We start from the raw sequence: 19,663 nt of genomic DNA on the forward strand, positions 1-19,663 counted from the left end.
CCACTTTGAGCCTATATTTCTCACTTTCTGCAAAAGATATCAAAAAGTGGCTAACTAGTAAAATGTTGCTGATATCCTGATAAACATTTTACTAGTTAACCACTTTTTGATATCTTTCAAAAGAAGTGAGATATATAGGCTCAAAGTGGACGTTCCGGGTGTCGTTCTATTAGAGGTTTTACGGTAATTGTTTTTCCCTATTCTAATAAACGGAGCTAGACGAATAAAATTTGGTATTTCTTCCAAAATCGGGGTTAATAAAAATTCCTACATCCTAGTCTGCAGAATTGAAGTCTGGTTGGCAAGAAAATTCTTAAAATTTCGAAATGCTGGTGAAATATGTCAAAAAAAACCTCACAAAATCCATTAGCAGATTGAGACTAGAGGGTTTTGGCAGAAAGACTTTCAGACTTTTCATCCAGTTTCTTAAGTTTCAGACAAAAGCCTCGGATATTATATTGTATTAGTTTTGTAGTTATTCTGTTCTCATTTTGTCCTTCTAGTTCATCTTTTCCAACGTGCGGCTGTTGAAAAAATGGGTTCTTTGTTCTCGGATGACATGCCGACTGAATTGATTTTATGACCCCTGTCATCCCGCTCTTCTTCATTTTTCATCGAATAAGAAACACACACCGAGGCTTGTCGTCATCGACTTGTTTTGTTCGGAGGGCAACAGAGTATCTTCTAGGAAGGAATTGGGAAAGAAGTCGATGGGACCAAGATGTGATATAAAATTAATAAGCCTTCTCTGCCAAAAAAGACTGCAAAATAGTGCACATTTTTTACCGAAGTAAAGACACCAAAAATTACAATTTATGAAAAATTAATAAGAAAAGAGCTAATGAGAAATGGCTACGGCTCTTTGACTGATTGAAATATAGAAAAGTTCGAAAATTTCTTAATGAGAACATGTATTAATAAGATTAATCTTGTGATTTCAGTACACGCCTCTGAGCCACAACTTGCAATCACCGGCTGCCACCACACCAACCAGTGAGCCAACTTTCAAGGAGCCTGCTATGCCTATTCGCCATTCGCCATCCATGCCGGCACCACCATCCGGTGCTCCACCAGCATACACCGCCCCAAGCAATTCCACAAGGACACCTGAGGCTTCTACTGCCTCGACGAGCACGCAGCCGACACCACCACGAGCTGCATCGCCAACGTTTGCGGTGCCAGCGCTTCCGGCCACACGTACTCAGGCTTCATCATCAACTAATCAGGTTTCGACTAAACCAAAAACATCACCTCAGAAAAAACGAGGAGGAGACGAGAGTAGTGGTGTTCCTGAGCCACCGTCTCAGGATACACCATTTACAATGGTGACTCATTGGGATCTTCCTCCCGCTATGACTAACATTAAGGACTCGTTATCGCTAGGATCTGATGTAACTCAAACCGCTTTTGTATTTTATTTAATTTTGTTTTGTTTTCAGAAGATGAGCGCGCAAGTCGAAAAACAATATTTTTCAAGGAAGCGTCAACCACTCAAATATCCATATCCCGAAGGAGCTAACGCTAGTGTAAGTTTGGTTTAAAAAAAAACTGCTCACCTGAAATGTCAATCAAGCTGTCAGCAATGAAAATCATAGCCTCAATGACGGAATTTCGAGCTTGCATTGTACTTAAATATGCGTATATGCCAAAATTTTGTTCTGAGCAGCTTCATTTTGGTCGAATGCAGAAGGCGCGTTGCTCGGGGCAACTCGCGAAAAACATTGTGCTTTTGGCAGAGGTACGTGAGAAGTAGAAGACGTGTGATAAACAAAGTGTCAGAGAAGAAGTATATGCACCACGTGACGATGTAGATTCCTAAAATAATATGTATTGGTAATAATCAGAAGAAAAAGGTGAATATGGAAAAGAAAGGATAATAGATAAAAGGATTAGTATGAAATGTGAGAGGAGGGCAAGAAGCCAGATGGAAATGGATTAGCATTTCATGACGATGGGATGAGCGCCAAAACAAAGAAAATAGAGCTCATAAACTTCTGAAAAAAACGATCCTAAACATTTTCAGACCGCACCTGTCACCGAGCCCAACACATTCGGATTCATCGAAGGAAGCAAATACTTTGACAAGAAGCTCGGCCGAAAAGTCACTTGCCAGCCTCAAATGGCACCTCCAGTGCTTTCCCGGTCGCAATCAATGCACTCCACAATGGTTTCTCCTGGTTTCGCAGCTCCTCAACCACCAAGTGGCGGTGGACGGCAACCGGCGAAAAAAGCTAGAAGTGGTGAGTGCCTGTGTCCATAAATAGGCGCCAAATGAACTGAAAAGATGAAAATCTCCTTCCTTTTCCAGCCTCTGACGCCTCTGAGCCCTCATTCAATATGCCTCTTCCGCCGTCGAGGCAAGCGATTAGGCCGGCACCGGATCCGCGACAAATGCAGCAAATGCAACAGATGCAGCAAATGCATCAATATCAGCAAATGCAGATGCAGAAGATGCATCATCAACAGCAAATGGCTCATATGGCAAGGATGGGACAAGGAGCACCAGACATGCCGTCTAATATGCCGCCGAATATGGCTCAACATATGCCGCCAAATCAGCCATCGACGTCCACAGCTGGAGGAATCTCACCGGCGCCATTAGGCAGCCAACTCCCACCGTTTGGTACCCCGGCTCTTCAGAGAGCAGAATCGATGCCAGCACTACCATCCCAACAACCACCACCATTGGGACCACCAATGACATCGCATATGGGTGGACCAGGAATGCCAAACGGGAATCCACAAACAGAAGGTTAGTATTCGATTGAGACTCTTTTGAGACCGAGTCAAATTCAGGTTATTACAGACCAGACGGCCAGCACCAGTACTGGCAACCACCGTCCCAGCACCAATGGACTGCCCCCTCTGACTTTGCGAAACCCGGTCCAGGATGGGAGACAAAACCATGACTACTCATTCATGGGCTCCAATCCTTCTACATCTAATTCCGCTCCTTCTCAACAAGAACACTGTGCGGGTTGTCATAATTTTATCTTGGTGAGTAGAAAAAATTAGGGAAGTAAGAATTTTGAGAGAAACTCGGTGAATCTTCGAAAAGGTTGGGTACCCATGCCCAAAAAAGAGTCTAATTGTTTATTAGAATGAAAGTTTGTCAGACCTTGGGCTAGGTTTCTAAAAAAAAAGATAGGAACTCAAAATATCTCAATTATGCCATCTTGCCGGATGAGTTGGGCTTGTAAGACAATGAGGCAAGACAAAGGCATGTTGCACAAATTTTGGGGCATCTTGCCAACCCACCACCGACTTATTACAACTATATGGTCCCGAAAATTCAATGAGTACTAGTTTCCAAATTGTTTTATTTTTAGAACTGTTTTTTAAAAATCCCATATAATCAATATCTCATTTTTCAGCCCGGGTCTCCTACCCTGTTATGTATGTATCACGAGTGCAAGAATAGGTATCACCGCGAATGTACTCGTCTCTCCTCCATCGCCTTCAATCACTTCTCCGGTACGCCTCAGGCTCGTTGGGTTTGTCCGACATGCGAGGCTCAAGTTCGTCCTCCTCCTCCCATGCCGATGCAACATGCTTAAATCGAAACTGGTCTAAAACGTCGTGTCATCCATTTCATCCCCACACTTTCAATACATTTTCTCAAAAATTACAATGTTGCCTTTGTTTGAAAGATATCCCTATTGAATTTTTTCTTAATAATCCGTTTGTCTACTATAAAATCAAAACACCCATTGCCATTCATTCAAAATGAGAACCCAATCAAAAATCTCCCACACTTATCATGTACCATCTCGTTTCATCCTTCTTACTGCTATTTTCAAATCCCGATCCGTCATCTCAAACAAACTTGTCTTTTTGCATCCATACATTGTCTCTACTTATTGAAGAAAAATGATTTTACTTATAAAAAATTAAAAGCAATTTGTTTCGTATTATTTTCGGAAAATTTGGCTTTGCCTGGAATACGACTATTTCAGCTATTAGCTGGATATATAGTTTCAAATGTCTCAAAAAGTTTTTCAGAGCCTTTTCAATGGCTCATGGACCAAAATTAGACTTCAAGGTTTGTCCTTCATCCCCAACCTAAGAATACAATAATTCTGAAAAGTTTGGAATTTCACAAATAAAACAATTGTTGGGATCATGTTTATTTTTTTAAAAACTAAAAGAGCGGCTGGAAGACTATAATAGCTCAAACACAAAATACAATTATGAGGTTTTTAAAGAAAATTTCGAAAAATGTACACATTTACGAATAACGTGATCAACACAGTTTTATGTTTCTGGTAAGGTTAAGTGAAGTATGAACAGAAAACACAATGTGAAGTGAATCTTGGGCTTATAACATATAAAAACAGCTTAAACTCAGGGCTTCCGGAAATTCATTTTAAAATTAGTTTTCCTTCGTTGCATATTACCACTGGATGACGGACTGGGATTCACATTTGACGAAAAAGAGCTGGACGACCCTTCCTGGCAATCAGAGGAATTCAGATTGGACGAAAAAGAGCTTGATTGTTCTTCCTGGCGATCTATAACACTTTCAGCAGTCATATCAGAGTCGTTCTTGGCAGTAGCAGCATTCTCCTCATCGGTTCTCCGGATTTCTTCTCGAATCTCCTCTTCTGTTTGCTCTGGTTTATCTGATTTGAATCCACATTTTCCAACTTTTACGACTTCGACTGAAAATCTATTTGAAGAAAAAAAACAAATTGTTTCACTTACTTGGCCAATTAGCATAAGTTGTAGATTGAGAAAGCCAAAGTCCTCTGCCCATCTGCACATCCCAATCTGGAATCGGCATATTGTCTGTCTTCTCATTGACGACGAGCTGTCTCCATTCAATTTGAAACTCATAGTCCCCGATATTCTCTGCCACAGCTTTCAAGTAAGCAGCTCGGCCTCGGCGAAGACGGTTTTCCAGAACTTTCCGATTCATGATGTATAGTGGCCCAAATGCTTCTCGACGCTGCCGTTCGGTTCTAGCTCCAAGCGCCTCGAGCATGTCAGCAAACGTCCAAACGTTCTGGTAGCACTTCCAGGTACAATCAGCGGTACAGGGGCAAATGTTTTCCATCAACTCTTGAACCACTTTTTTGATGAAGACATCACGATCTTCCCTTTTGTGATAGTCCAAAATAACCCGCTTGAGTATGGAGTTGACCATCGCTGCCACAAAATTTATTTTCGACTTCTGTCTCTGCGTCGTATGAAAGGAATTGAGGTTCTTCTTAAGATCATAATTGTGAATCATATCTCCAAATTCGTCCATCAATTCTGAAAATTATTGATATACAGGTGCAATTTGAATTTTGAACTTTGCGCATCCTACCTCTGTAGTACGGTGCGTTCTCAATTGCAATATTAAGGCACTCAAAATCTTTTGCCTTTGGAGCTTGAAGTTTGAAACAGTACTGAAAAAAAATCAAATTGAAAAAGTACATATGCTATGACAGCTACCAAGTCGTCAATGATGTTATTGACATCTTCCATTCGAACTGAGAAAATCAAAACCCCTCGATCGCTGATATAAACCCTATAGCGGTAGTAAATGTTCAAAAAGTCATGAATATTTCTTGTCAGGAGCTTATGAGTGCTTCGGTTAGTCTCCAAACTCAGAGAATCATTGAATCCTGTGAATCCAACAATGGTAGTCGTGTACCAACCAGAACATCGCTTGTCAGGCACGAAAGCTTGACTTTTGACACTGAAAACAAATTATAAAAATCTGAAAAAAAAACGGTAAACATACCGAAAAGGGGCTTCCGTGATTTCTGTGATAAACATGGTGATGGACACGACCAATGACCTGAAAGAACAATGTTCTTAGAAAAAGAAAACTGAACAAAAAAAAATACTAGGCGAGGTCATTTGAAGTAGTTCAGTAGACAATAAATTAGTTGCCTCAGTTTGTCCCGTACTGGGAAAAGTCGAAGATAAGTGAATGCCGTTTCCGTTCAGGCCCCAAGAAGATTTGGGTCTCTAAAGACAAATATGCTTTCTTTTAAAGGAAAAAATGGAGATAACCAAACCAATTAACGATATATCATTTGCGCGTGAACTTGAAGTACAGCAAACCGACTGATAAGTTACGGAAAAATGGGAGGAGCGTTCCTCTTCTCTTCATTTCATTTTTTTTCTCTCTCTACTTCGCCGCCAGTCACATATAGATGATGAAAATGAACAGAACAACCTACCATCTCTCCCCCGTCCATTTTTTTGGTTAGACGAAATGTGAGAAAAGGAAAGATTCAGAGAAAAAGAATGGGCGAGATAGTGAACGCTAGAGAGGTCATTCGAACTTTTTTCGGTGATTTGAAAGGGGGACGAAGAAGGAATGCAATTGACAAATGACTTTGCTTATTGCATTACGGTAAGTGATACCTATAAGGGAACTGATAACAAGTCTATAAGGGAACTGACTACTGTATCTTTAATTCGAAATGAGATTCACTCAATTCCCTTTTACTCAGCTTATGTGCTCTTTAATTTTTGATGGTGTTAAATTTGTATTTCAGTATTTTTTACAGAAATTCTTGCTGACGTCACAATGCTTGCTGCACAACTCCACTGTATACCTGCTGTCTTATCAGCAAACTGCTCCAAAAATCAAACGTGTTGCTATTCGTGCTGGTCAACATGCGGATGCTGGTGCTCTCTGCTCTTCTACTCCTACTAGCAACTTTTAATGTGGCGGACTCTTATAAAATACTGGTTTACAACAATTTGTTTGGACATAGCCATATAAAATTCTTGGCAGCGGTGGCGGATACGTTGACAGAAGCGGGACATGATGTGGTGAGTAGCTAAATAAAACTTTCAAACGGTTCAAATCGTATTTTCAGACAGTCCTAATGCCAGTGATCGATGTGGCTCAGCGAAATCGAACAGTGCTAAAAAATCTGTCAATCAAACAAATTTTTATTGAAGCCGATGATGAAGTTGTAGAGATTTACGGCCAAACTAGCAAATTTCTGGCAAATCTGTGGACTGCAGAAACTAAAAATCCCATTGAGATGTACATGAATCCAGCACCAATAGTTCCACTCTTCGCAAAACAGTGTGATAGTAGGTTTAATGAACTCATTATGCAAAAATGAATCTTATTGTTTGTCTGAAACGTTACTCATAGCTACCGTATTTGCTTCAGTAGAATGGCATTTTTAAACTTCATCTTTGAGCTAATTTATCTCCATTTCTGTGACAGATATCACAAATTGGTCCACTGACAGAATATTTGTAACGTTCAGACAATTATTTTGTCAGTTGACCATTTTTTGATATCTCTTACAATAAATGAGATATGTGAGCTTGAAATTGGCGGTTTGAAGGCCATCCATTAGTGCTTACGGTAACACTGACAAAAATTAATGGGGGTAATCTAAAAAATAGTTAAATAATTTTTGAATAATTAACTTTTTTCATTGCCACATATCGATTATTCCATCTTTCAGAGGTTATGAAGTCCAAAGACATCCTCGAACAGCTCAAAGCTGAAGAATTCGACCTTGCCATTGCCGAACCATTTGACAGCTGCTCATACGGAGTAATCGAATACCTCAAAATCCCAGCCCACGTTTCTGTACTGTCTTGTGCTCGCATGGATCACGCCAGTGACGTCATCGGACAACTGATCGCGCCAAGCTATGTTCCCAGTACACAAAGCGTCTACAGCGATCGAATGACGATGTACGAACGTTTAATGAACTTTCTGCAGTTCCAATACGGCAGAAACTTGTTTGCGACAATCGGTGACATTGAAGCGGCAAATGCGAAAAAACTCCTGGGCATAGAACGAACATGGAGGGTCAGAATATCGGGTTTTCATATCTCTTTCAAACTATTAACGCTTACAGGAAATTCTTCCCGAATCCTCTTTCCTTCTCACCAATCACATTCCGATTCTTGAGTTTCCGGCGCCAACTCTTGATAAGATTATTCCTATCGGAGGATTATCAGTGAACACTGACAAAAAATCAATGAAACTTGAGCATTATTTTGACACTATGGTATCGATGAGAAAGAAAAATGTGATAATTTCGTTTGGATCTGTCATTCAGTCGAAGGATATGCCAGTAGAGCTTAAGTATTCCTTTTGACCTAACAAGGGATCACTGTATCTTTTGAAGTTTTTTCCAGAAAATCGATGGTGGAGATGATGGGTTACATGTCTGATGTAACTTTCATCTGGAAGTATGAAGACCTAGCTGATAAGAAACATTTCTGTGGAGTGCTCAATCTGAATCGCATCGAATGGATCCCTCAAAATGAACTTCTCGCCGATTCGCGCGTTGACGCTTTCATTACCCATGGTGGACTGGCCAGTGTCACTGAATTGGCAATGATGGGCAAACCTGCCGTCGTGGTCTGTAAACCGGAAGTTGTTGTGACCTACAGTAACCAATAATTCAGATTCCAATCTTCGCCGACCAAGGCAGGAATGCAGAAATGTTGAAACGTCATGGCGGAGTTGAAATTTTACAGAAGACAGATTTGAGTAATGCAAAACTTTTGGCAAGGACTTTGAGAAAAGTTATGGAAAATAAAAAGTGATTTTGGGTACAAGGTTAGGGGTCTGAAATGTGTTTGTGCTTTTAGATACCGCCAGAATGCGGAGAAATTGGCTGAACAGATGAACAACATGCCCACAGATCCCAAGAAGACACTTGTCAGTCATGTGGAATTTGCAGCAAAGTGAGTTTTGAATTACGAGGACCCACTCATGCCGTAAACTTTGAGCTCAATTATCCTGATTCCTGTGAAAGACATCAAAAAGTTGTCAAATTGATAGAATGTCAAATTGACATATCATCATGAATAATTCATCAGTTGACAAATTTTAGATATCTTTCACAGGAACTGAGAGAATTGAGCTTAAATTTAAAGGTTTGGTAGAAATTCTAAACTGTGCAATTTTTTTAAATCTTGTAGAATATTAAATTCAATTAAATTAGCAATGTCATCTTAAAATTTTTGTCTCACAAAACTGACCTTGTGCCTTATACACAAGCCAGATATCTGTTTCTAGTGTAATTCGAAAATTTCAACAAAAAATCTAAACTTTTAAATTTTAGATTCGGTAAACTTCCACACATGGACCCATACGGTAGACATCAGAACTTTTTCGAGTACTACCTATTGGATATCATCTCTATTGCTACTGTTGTCATCTTGACCATCACATACACTTTTGTCAAAATCTGTTTCTGCATGTTTAGAAGGTGTTGTGGCAGTCGGAAGGTGAAATTTGAGTGAACTGACGACGCCTATCCGTTTGTTGAGTGTTTGTTTGATCGAATGAATGATTTATTTCTTCACAAATCGGTTTTGATAGGTATTGATAAGTTGGTTATTTGATACAAGTTTAATGTATGACACAAGTAAATGGTTGATAAGGTGTAATGTTTTGGAGAATGGAAAAATAAGATAGCAAGAACTTTGAACTGGACTTTCTTTCATGGCCCTTCTGATTCTTCAACGACATCCTATACCATCAACAGCTTCATTCTTCACGAGGTTGAAAAACCGGGTACGACTTCTTGCCAGGAACACTAGACACCAGTGGCCATTGACTATTGGGCAAAGTCTCACGATAAGGAGTCGTTCTTGATGGCTCGTGAGCTCATCAGAACCGAGGGAATTCTTTGCGGAGGATCCTCTGGATGTGCTGTTCACTATGCTTTGGAGGAGTGCAAATCGTTGAACCTTCCAGAGGATGCTAATGTTGTGGTACTTCTTCCGGATGGAATCAGAAACTATATGTAAGAAATGGGTTTTGTAACTGTTAATATAATATTGTTTTTTTTTTTCAGTACCAAATTCCTCGACGACGAGCCTCTCTTCCTTGACGCTTAAGTATTGGATAGATTCAGAACCTCAAACTTGGACAACACTATTCCGTATTTTCATTCAAAGATATGCATTCTGTGTTAATTTTTTCTATGCATTGTCTACTGTTTTGGCTCACATCTTGATAAAATTTTTCATGGGTACCGAATTCCCATTATTCCAGGTTTTTGTATAATCTTTTCACTGTTGAAATTATCATTGAATTGGGCCAAACCGGTCGAATTAGAGATCTCCAAAGTGTGAATAGCCATAATACTTGGTGTCCGAGAGTTGTGACAGACATGGCGCGTCAGAATGGTTGCGATGTTTGATATATCTTCTTGGAAGGTTGATGTGAGTGACATACAGCTAATAATAAGAGAGGAGAGGAATCAAAAGTGTACGTTCCATCAGTACTATTTGTGTAGTACCTCACAAATTGCCAACAGACACCGAACAGGTCATCTAGAATGCGAATAGACACCATTCTCCGTGTGTCACACGTTCTGACAGCTGTGGGATTGTCTAACGGGAATGACGACTGGACTGGTATCCAATACTGAAGCATCATTATTTCGGAAAGAGCAACATGAGTTCGGAAAAATAAACATTTCGTAAGTTTCGAAAAATGGATAATAAACTGCATTGAAGTTATATGATACATTCAGTGTAATTCAACCAAATTAAGGGAATGTCAAAAAATCAGGAAATCAAAAGGAAGTTTGAAAAACTCAAGTTGAAAATCAGGAAATTAAGGGGAGTTTCAAAAAATAAGTTCAAAAATCAGGAAATTTAAACCAGTTGATAAAATAGGGAGTTGAAAAGATTTTCAAAAGAATCAGATTTAAAAAAAAAACGAAAACAACATCCGAATTGCCACAATTGTGGGTTTTACATGAAAAATGGAGGTAAATCAAAGATTTTCCGGTTCGAATAGTTTGTTTCTCAAAGTGAAATGCACATGTTCTCTGTCAGCGGTGAAATTTGCAATGGTAATCCATGCTTCCACATTGCTGTTTTCTTGATGGAGTGACCAGGAAGAAACATCGAGATTTGGGCTGAAAAGTTCATAATTTCGCTCTTTGTATCTTAAAGGAGGCGAGACAGCAAAAATTTCGGGGGACAGTTCGGGGGACGAAATCGCGCCGCGCTTATGTAGACCATCGGTCGTCAGGCGCCTTCGCGCCTCCGTAGCTCAGCCGGTAGCGGCGCTGTACCCCTGAGCTGCCTGTCATGAGTTCAACCCCTCATGGGTGTTCTCTATGCAAATTATCAGGAAAAATTTTTTTTTTGGTGTCTGGCCTCCTTTAATAAAAAATTTACAGGTTCGGATTCCCATTAACTGCCTCTGGAACAGGGTCAGCATTGATCTCAAGCATTTTTGCTTTAAAGTCTTCGTTTGATCCAGCTCGAACAAATTCTAATCTCAAATATTGGATAGATGATCCAATTTTCCAGCTTTTCAAAGTTGCAATCACTTCCGACTCCTCGAAATATGAGCCTTCAAGAGTCGGCATCTGCTCAAAATATTGATACCTTGTTGAAAATATTGATAGCCAAGGTGAGCGCGATGTCCAAAAGTAAGAAAAGAATATTCGTGACGTGTCCAACGAGAAAAATCAATACTGATGGTCATATTGACAAATAGAGAAGAATGACGAACATTCAGATATTTTTCGAGGTGCGCAAATTTTGACTTCTTGAATTCTAAATATACGCTGATTGCCGATTCGAGAACAGGGTAATTTGCTTTTGAATACGTCAACAGCAAACAAGGTAAGCTCGATGATACTACTTCCCAGACCAATTGAATTTTTATGTTGCCTTTATGAAGTTTCGAGGAGCGTTTTTAAGTTTCACTGAAGCTGAATCTGAAAACAAAAGCTTACTTGTAAAATATTGCAGAGCGATAACTCACAAATCGTAGCACTCCATGAAATCCAGAATTTCTTTTTTAACCAAATCCGGGAAACGGATGAAGGCAACTGGCATTTTTGTTCTTTAATTTAATTTTATTTATTTATTTGAACGAAGGGAAGAAAACCCTAGGAGATATAACAATGACATACATTTGTAGTAAATGGTAGATGGAAAACCGAGTTAGTAAATAGTTTAATTCAAGACAAGAAAATGTTTTAGATCACAGGATAATAGTCGATTTTTGAAAGCCGCTGACCAGGGCTTCACCGGAAACACTTCGGCGGGTAAAGAGAGTCCAACATCTGATTACTCTATTAGAGAGAAATTGAGAAGATATTTTTGTTGAGTTCTTGATGAGTGATTTGAGATAGTATTTGTGACGTCGCAATGATCCAGTATGATTAAATATTTCGAAAATTGGAACCTCCATGATAATTTCATTGGAAACAATAATTTTATACGTGTAGACCAAATCATTATAGAGCCTGCGATACTCCAAGGAACTTAGCTGACATTCTTCCAGTGCTTCAAAGTATGAAGTGTATGCCATCCTGAATGTTTTGTTCTGTAAAAAAATCAAATTATCTAGAGTTAAGTATACATCGAAGGCTTCCGTAGAACGTTGTACCAAATACTGAATTCAAGATCATGATATTGGAAAGAGAAACGTTTAGATTTTTTGAAAATGTAACTCTCAAATAATGGATGATAAAATGTATTGAGGAGGGATGTATTCAAAGTATTCAATGAAATTAAGGTGAGTTAAAAAATCAGCTGAAAGAATCAGAAAATCAAGAGAAAGTTGTAAAAGAATCCCTATTTGAGTAGCACCTAACATATTGCCAATAGACACCGAATAGGTCATCTGAAATGAGAGTCGACACCATTCTCCGTGTGTAATGGTTTATCACATCTGTCGGATTGATACAGTGTGACTAAGGATTGTCTAACGGGAATGGCAACTGGACGACTCTCAAATACTGAATCCAGAATCAGAGTTCAGAACGAAACACTTTTAGTTTTTTTTTTTGAGAACATAAATCTCGAAGAATGGATTGTAAAATTTATTGAAGAGAGATGTATTCAAAGTAAACAAACGAAGTTAAGGGGGATTTAAAAATCTTGTTGGAAAATCCGGAAATTAAAGGAAAATCAGATGAATAATAAGGTTAACAATGAAGACCAACTGTCAAATTGCCAAATTAATAAAGGTCACGTGAAAAATGAAGTGGGAGTATGATTAAAGAAACAATTCGAATACAAACAATCAAAATCAAACTTTTTTTGATGCGCGTATGAATTTTTTAACTTGCATGGTAAAATGCTTAGTATATCTGAATTTCAAATAAGTTCCGATTGTAATCCATAGTTCCGTTCTAGTGTTTTTTTGTCTCACATTCAGCATCCACGAGGAGGAAGTGTAACCCTTCCGTCTGAAAATATTATATTTCTAATTGTATCTCAATCAGACGTTTACCGTTCGGGAGCCTCTTGAACAGGTGCTGCATTCATCTCAACCATTTTTGCTGCAAATTCTTCATTTGACCAAGCTTGGAATTTTAGTTCCAAGGATCGGATTGAAGATTCGGCTTTCCAATTTTTCAATATTTCGAGACGTCAGACAGCGGGAAATGTCCGCCAAGATAAACAAAACGGCATTTATTGAAAACATTGAAGATGTGCCAAACTGAGACCCATTTCGTGTAATCTATTTGAAGTTGCTCGTTTTCGAGACTTCCGGAAAAAGGCGTCACAAAATCGAAATTCTTGAAATCCTTAGTAGGCCTAAACGACATTTGAACATCCTTCTCTTTCCGGAAAGCCGTCAACGTTCGAACGATTGCTTCATTGTTTTTAACACCGCACATAGAACATTTTTCCATCGAATATCCGAGTTGAGCAAGTTTGAGCAGTGGATTCAAAGTGAGAAAAGCCGAATCGAAAGGTGCCGAACAGGAGTAAAAAAGACTGATCGTCACATTGGCGAAAAGAGTAGAATGCCGGACGCTGAGATACTTTTCCAAGTCTTCAAACTTCGAATCCTTGAGTTCCAAGCTGATTTTTAGGTCTTCATGAGGGTGACTCGAACTTGAATAGGTCAATTCCAAATACTTCTTCCTGCTGAACTTCACTTCCATTTGTCCTTTGTGACGTTTGGCTGGTCTTATTGAAAGTGAACGAGACCATTTGGAAGTCTCGCTGAAATTGTATCTGAAAACAAAAGTTCATTATAAAAATTATGCAGAACAAAACTCACAAATCGTAGCACTCCAGAAGGTCTAAAATTTTTTCTTGAACCAGTTCCGGAAAACGGATGAAGTCGATTGGCATTTTAGTCTGTAAAAGAAACAAATAGATGAAAATTATGTTCATTGAAACTGTTCATTGAAACTGTAAATGAAAGCAGAGAGACATGTAAATGGTTCGTAGAAAAAATATCTTTTTGCATTGACGCAATTGTTCGTGGTGGTGTTTACAGAAATTTTGTCATCATGGGTTAGACGGCATTTTGCGTGTGTAGGAAAAACGGGAGAGACGGATGAGTCACTAGCACAATTCTATGTTTTGTTTTTCAAAAAAAAAAAACAATATGTGCTAAAATAGTAAATTTCGAGCATTCTTCTTGTATTGCGCTCCCAGGCAGATAACAGACAGAGAGATAGTCACTCATCAGCTACAAACCAATCTCGATTATTCTAATCTGGCATCCCAATGTTACTATTAGAGTAGTACCAATTTGCTAATAGACACCAAGTAGGCCATTTAGAATGAGAGAAGACATCATTCTCCGTGTGTTATTGTTTATGACAGCTGTGGATTGATACAGTATGACTAAGGAATGTCTAACGGCAATGACAACTGTAATGGTATCAAATACCGAGATAAAGGTTTAGAATTTTTTAAAAACATAAATCTCAAGAAAATAAATAAAAACGTGTATTGAAGTTAGATATATTCAGTCTAATGCAACAAAATAAAGGGAATATCCACAAATTCGGAAATCGGGAGAATTTTTAAAAAATTTGGTTAAAAACTCGGAAAGGAAAAAGGAATTTAAAAAGTAAGGTCAAAAAAATCAGGGACAACCGTCAAATTGCCAAAACTATGTTTACATTAAATGAGGAGGCGGAGTATAAATGTAAAAGCAATTCGAGTACAAAAACCAAAACCCCAATAAAACGGGTGAAGTCGATTATGAAAATTATGTCGATTCAAACGGAAAATGAAAATAGAGAGACATCTAAATGGTTCGTAGAAAAAATATCTTTTTGAATTGAAGCAATTGTTCGTGGTGGTGTTTGCAGAAATTTTGTCATCAGGGGTTAGACGGCATTGTGCGTGTGTAGAAAAACACGGGAGAAACGGGTGAGTCACTACCACAATCCCAGGCAGACAACAGACAGAGAGATAGTCACTCATCAGCTACAAACCAATCTCGATTATTCTAATATGGCATCCCAATGTTTCTATCTATCTTAGTTTAGTGTTTCTCAATACGTTCCATCAGGACTGTTAGAGCAGTACCTAACAAATTGCCAATAGACACTGAATCGGTTATCTGGAGTAAGAGTAGACACCATTCTCCGTGTTTCATGGTTTATGACAGCTGTGGGATTGAAACAGTGTGACTACTAAGGGAATGTCGTTCAGAAAGCTCTTTAGAATGTTCTCTAAATTGGCTTATTTTGAAAACATGAATCTCAAAAAATAGATAATAACGTGTATTGAAAATAGATATATTCAGTGTAATACAACAAAATTAAGGGAATGTCAAGAAGTCAGGAAATCAAGGGGAAGTTTGAAAAAAAAAATAGGAAAAAAAATCGGAAATTAAAAGGAGTTCAAAAAAATGAAGTTGAAAATTCAAGAAGTTAGAGGGAGTTTTAAAAACTCAGATAAAAATTAGGAAATTGAGGGGAGTAGAAAAAAACGGCTCGAAAAAATCAGTAAATTAAAGGGGAGTTTTGTACAATCATGTTAAAAAATTAGAAAATTGGAGGGAATTTAAAAATTCAGGTCAAAAAATCAGGAACAACTGTTAAATTGCTAAAATGATTGGTTTTACATGAAATGTGGGGGATGAAAAGAAAAAAATTCGAGTACAAAAAACCAAAATCAAAGATTTTCCGGTTGAAGTTTGTTTATCATTACGAATCCCACATGATCTCTGTTCTGAGGATAACTTGAAATGGTGATCCATACTTCCACATCGCTGTTGTCTTGATGGAGTGACCAGGAAGAGGAAGCGAAAAAATTTTGTCTGGAAAATACATAAATTTTTCTTTATATCTTAAATTGAAATTTACATGTTGGGATCCTCATTGACTGCCTCTGGAACAGGTTCAGCGTTGATCTCAAGCATTTTTGCTTCAAAGTCTTCGTTTGATCCAGCTCGAACAAATTCTAATCTCAAATATTGGATAGATGATCCAATTTTCCAGCTTTTCAAAATTTCGATGACCTCCGACTCCTCGAAATATGAGTCCGAAAGACTGACATCACGGCATCTGTTGAAAACATTTATAACATGCCAAGCTGAGACCCATTTAGAAGAATAAATCTCGAGCTTCTCGTTTTCCAAGCTTTCGGTGAATGGCGTCTTGAAATCAAAACTTTCTTTGAAATCGTTAGTTGGGTGACACATGAGCCTAAGGTTCTTTGCTTTTTTGAGTGACAACAACGTTCGGACGATCAATTCATTATCTGAAACAGAATTGATAACACATTCTTCCATCAAATAGTCAAGTTGAGTAAGTTGTTCAAGAGCAAGAAAAGCAGATTCGAGAGGCGCATGACAATAGAAATCCATACTGATGGACATGTTGACAAATAGAGAGCAATGACGAACATTCAAATACTTTTCAAGGTGCTCAAATTTCGAATCCTTGAACTCCAAGCGGATGGGCAACTCGGGGACAGAGTGACTTGTACTTAAATACGTCAAATCTAAATAGGGCGAATCGGGTGATGTTTCTCTTCCAGTGGCGTACAAAATTTTCATGTTTCCTTCATGAAGCTTGGCTGATTGTTGTGACATTGAACGGGAGCGTTTTGAAGTCTCACTGAAGCTGAATCTGAAAACAAAAGTTCATTTTTTTTTATTTTGCAGAGCGAAAACTCACAAATCGTAGCAATTCATTAGATCCAGAATTTTTTTTTGAACCAAATCCGGAAAACGGGTGAAGGCGACTGGCATTCTTGTTCTGTAAAAAGTCAAATTATCTAAATTTAAGTATTCATCGAAGGCTGTAGTAGAACTTGAGAAGAAAATAAGAACGATAATCACGCTGGTCTGACTGAGAACGAATGCAGAGAGTGAAAGAGGTGGTTCGTAGACAGCTATTGACTTTTCGTGCAGAGGGTGGGGGACGCAGACGGACCCTTGTTCGAATTTAGGTGAGAAAGACGTTATTCGCAATGCGCGTTATTAGAAATAAGAGGAAGAGGCGGAGTGGTAGGGGGTAGGGGTTACAGACAGACCCTTGTCCTGATTTAGGTGGGAAAGACGACGATGCGCGTTATTGAGAATAGAGGGAAGTGGCGGAGTGGTAACTAGGCAACGACGAACTACTATTCACGTCTCCAGCGGGTTATCCAATACCACGCAAGTTTGTGGAACAAAAATAACGATCTTTAGAGAAATTTGGTACCGTAAATCTTGGTCGTAACAATGAAAGCGAAGTGCATCGAGAGTGTATTGTGCTCCCAGGAAGACAACGGGCAAAGAGACACTCACTCATCAGCTATAAACCAATCTCAATTATCTACATCTGGCACTCCAATACCTCTATATATCTTATGTTAGTTCAGTGTTTCTCATGATTATTCAAGTAGTAATACAAATTGCTAGAAGACACTAATAGGTAGTACGCGAAGTTACTATTACACACTAAGAGACGCAGAGAGTGCAACAGAAAAACGCGATGCACTCACTCAATAGACACAAAAGAAACCTAAGCACTCAAACCCAATGTAACCTAAAACACGCAGAGAAAGAAACTAGAATCTCACTAGAAACTTACTACAACGCGCACTCAAAAAGACCTTTTGTAACCTGTAAAACCTGAAAGACACTCAAAACTCAAAACTCTAGGAAACCAATATTTATTGATTTTACTCAATAAAACTCTTAAAACCTTTGTAACAATGAGCAACACTTTAACGGGTCGTCACCAATCGTGAGCGAACACCTGCGAAAACTGAAGAAAACATGATAATTGCCGAGAGAGAGAGAGAAGAGAGACGCGTTTTGGCGCGCACACAGTTTCGCGCGCGGATACTGTAGTCAGCACCTCTTGCACGTGTGAGCGGGGGAGATTTCTCTCCTTTAGACTTGGAAAGAGGAATTTAAAAGAGAAAACACGGTAGAATACCGTACTAGGTCATCTAGAGTGAGGACAAACACCATTCTCCATGTGTCATGGTTTATGACAGCTGTCGGATTGATACAGTATCAAATACTGAATCCAGCGTTATGAGTTTGAAAAGAGAAACATTTTGTAAATTCCGAAAAATAGATAATAAAGTGTATTGAAATTAGTGTATTGAAGTCAGTGTAAACCAATAAAATTAAGGGAATGTCAAAAAATCAGGAAATCAAGGGGAAGTTTGAAAAAATCAGGTTAAAAAATTCGGAAATCAAGGGGGAGGGGGTGGGGGGTTCAAGCTGAAAAATCATGTAGCTAGAGAGGTTTAAAAAATCGAACATCCGGAACAACAGGAACAACTGTGAATTTGCCAAAATTATGAGTTTTACATGAAATATGGGAGGAGGGGCTCAAAAAATAAGGATAATTGGAATACAAACTATTAAACGGGAATATTATCTTCCAATAAAAGTTTGGTTTCCTTTTTCATCGTGAAAAACATCTTTTCTCTATTGTGTTGAGGCTGTTCGATGGAGATCAAAACTTGGACATTGGTGTTCTCTTGTTGGAGTAACCACGAAGAGCGAACGGGAGGGATTGGTCTGGAAATACATATATTTGTTTTTTGTATCTTGAAAAAAATTACATGTTGGGATCCTCATTGACTGCCTCTGGAACAGGTTTCGCGTTGATCTCAAGCATTTTTGCTCCAAAGTCTTCGTTCGATCCAGCTGGAACAAATGCTAATCTCAAATATTTTATAGATGAACCAATTCTCCAGCTTTTCAAAATTTTGATGACCTCCGACTCCTCGAAATATGAGTCGAAAAGAGTGATTTCACAGCACATGTTGAAGACATTGATCACATGCCATGCTGAAACCCATTTCGAAGACAAAATCAGGAGTTTTTCGTTTTCCAAACTTCCGGTGAATGGCGTCTTGAAGTCGAAAGAATCCTTGAAATCCTCAGTTGGTTCACAATTGAGATAAAGATTCTTTGCTTTTTTGAGAATCATCAACGTTCGGACGATCGCTTCGTTATCTGGAGCAGACTGGATATCACATTCTTCCATTGCGTAGCCAAGTTGAGCGAGATGTTCAAGAGTAAGAAAAGCAGTTTCGAAAGGTGGTGCACAATAGAAAACCATACTGATGGTCATGTTGACAAAAAGAGAAGAATGACAAACACTCAGATATTTTTCCAGGTGCTCAAATTTTGAATCCTTGAACTTTAAATATAGGCTGGTTGGCAGTTCGTGAGTAGAGTGACTTGTACTTGAATACGTCAACTTCAAATAAGGAAAACGTAATGATGCTTCTGTTAAAACGCCGAACATCATTTCCATGTTTCCTTTATGAAGCTTAGCTGATCGTTGTGAAAGAGAACGAGAGCGTTTTGAAGTCTCACTGAAGCTGAATCTGAAAACAAAGGCTCACTTGAAAACTTTTGCAGAGCGAGAACTCACAAATCGTAGCAATTCATTAGATCCAGAATTTCTTTTTTAACTAAATCCGGAAAACGAGTAAAGGCAACCGGCATTCTTGTCCTGCAAAAAAATATCTAAAG

At 38.7% G+C, this 19,663-nt stretch overlaps 7 protein-coding genes across 7 annotated transcripts in view; 3 read left to right on the forward strand and 4 right to left on the reverse strand.

The window, feature by feature from the left end:
- Positions 1-3,557, forward strand: part of Cbr-nra-3 — a gene marked incomplete at both ends in the record, with an annotated part of 6,677 nt that extends 3,120 nt beyond the window's left edge. The window contains 5 exons of the mRNA XM_045238999.1: positions 942-1,526; positions 2,024-2,240; positions 2,309-2,752; positions 2,807-2,997; positions 3,375-3,557. Of these exons, the coding sequence (XP_045091987.1) occupies positions 942-1,526; positions 2,024-2,240; positions 2,309-2,752; positions 2,807-2,997; positions 3,375-3,557 (1,620 nt within the window). The remainder of the gene's footprint in view (positions 1-941; positions 1,527-2,023; positions 2,241-2,308; positions 2,753-2,806; positions 2,998-3,374) is intronic.
- A 787-nt stretch (positions 3,558-4,344) lies between these two features.
- On the reverse strand, positions 4,345-5,766 carry CBG27483 (the record flags this gene model as incomplete). The annotated part of the gene is made up of 5 exons (XM_045239000.1): positions 4,345-4,661; positions 4,705-5,256; positions 5,312-5,393; positions 5,440-5,686; positions 5,732-5,766. 5 exons carry the CDS (start codon positions 5,764-5,766, stop codon positions 4,345-4,347), a joined length of 1,233 nt encoding a protein of 410 aa, XP_045098051.1.
- Positions 5,767-6,618: 852 nt separating this feature from the next.
- Positions 6,619-9,234, forward strand: Cbr-ugt-23 (the record flags this gene model as incomplete). Its single annotated transcript, XM_002643715.1, has 8 exons — positions 6,619-6,777; positions 6,825-7,047; positions 7,434-7,786; positions 7,836-8,065; positions 8,119-8,344; positions 8,392-8,528; positions 8,578-8,673; positions 9,054-9,234. 8 exons carry the CDS (start codon positions 6,619-6,621, stop codon positions 9,232-9,234), a joined length of 1,605 nt encoding a protein of 534 aa, XP_002643761.1.
- A 354-nt stretch (positions 9,235-9,588) lies between these two features.
- Positions 9,589-9,834, forward strand: CBG27484 (the record flags this gene model as incomplete). The annotated part of the gene is made up of 2 exons (XM_045239001.1): positions 9,589-9,740; positions 9,792-9,834. 2 exons carry the CDS (start codon positions 9,589-9,591, stop codon positions 9,832-9,834), a joined length of 195 nt encoding a protein of 64 aa, XP_045098052.1.
- Positions 9,835-11,126: 1,292 nt separating this feature from the next.
- CBG01961 lies at positions 11,127-16,924 on the reverse strand (the record flags this gene model as incomplete). Its single annotated transcript, XM_002643716.1, has 7 exons — positions 11,127-11,343; positions 11,726-11,806; positions 13,594-13,938; positions 13,985-14,064; positions 15,889-15,988; positions 16,035-16,802; positions 16,851-16,924. 7 exons carry the CDS (start codon positions 16,922-16,924, stop codon positions 11,127-11,129), a joined length of 1,665 nt encoding a protein of 554 aa, XP_002643762.1.
- On the reverse strand, positions 11,948-12,277 carry CBG01962 (the record flags this gene model as incomplete). The annotated part of the gene is made up of 1 exon (XM_002643717.1): positions 11,948-12,277. The coding sequence occupies one exon, from the start codon at positions 12,275-12,277 to the stop codon at positions 11,948-11,950; it is 330 nt and encodes a 109-aa protein (XP_002643763.1).
- Positions 16,925-18,537: 1,613 nt separating the features above from the next.
- Positions 18,538-19,636, reverse strand: CBG01963 (the record flags this gene model as incomplete). The annotated part of the gene is made up of 3 exons (XM_002643718.1): positions 18,538-18,697; positions 18,742-19,515; positions 19,563-19,636. 3 exons carry the CDS (start codon positions 19,634-19,636, stop codon positions 18,538-18,540), a joined length of 1,008 nt encoding a protein of 335 aa, XP_002643764.1.
- Between the last annotated feature and the right edge of the window lie 27 nt (positions 19,637-19,663).

Source organism: Caenorhabditis briggsae (assembly GCF_000004555.2).
Source record: "Caenorhabditis briggsae complete genome, chrX, whole genome shotgun sequence".
NCBI classification, from domain to species: domain Eukaryota; kingdom Metazoa; phylum Nematoda; class Chromadorea; order Rhabditida; family Rhabditidae; genus Caenorhabditis; species Caenorhabditis briggsae.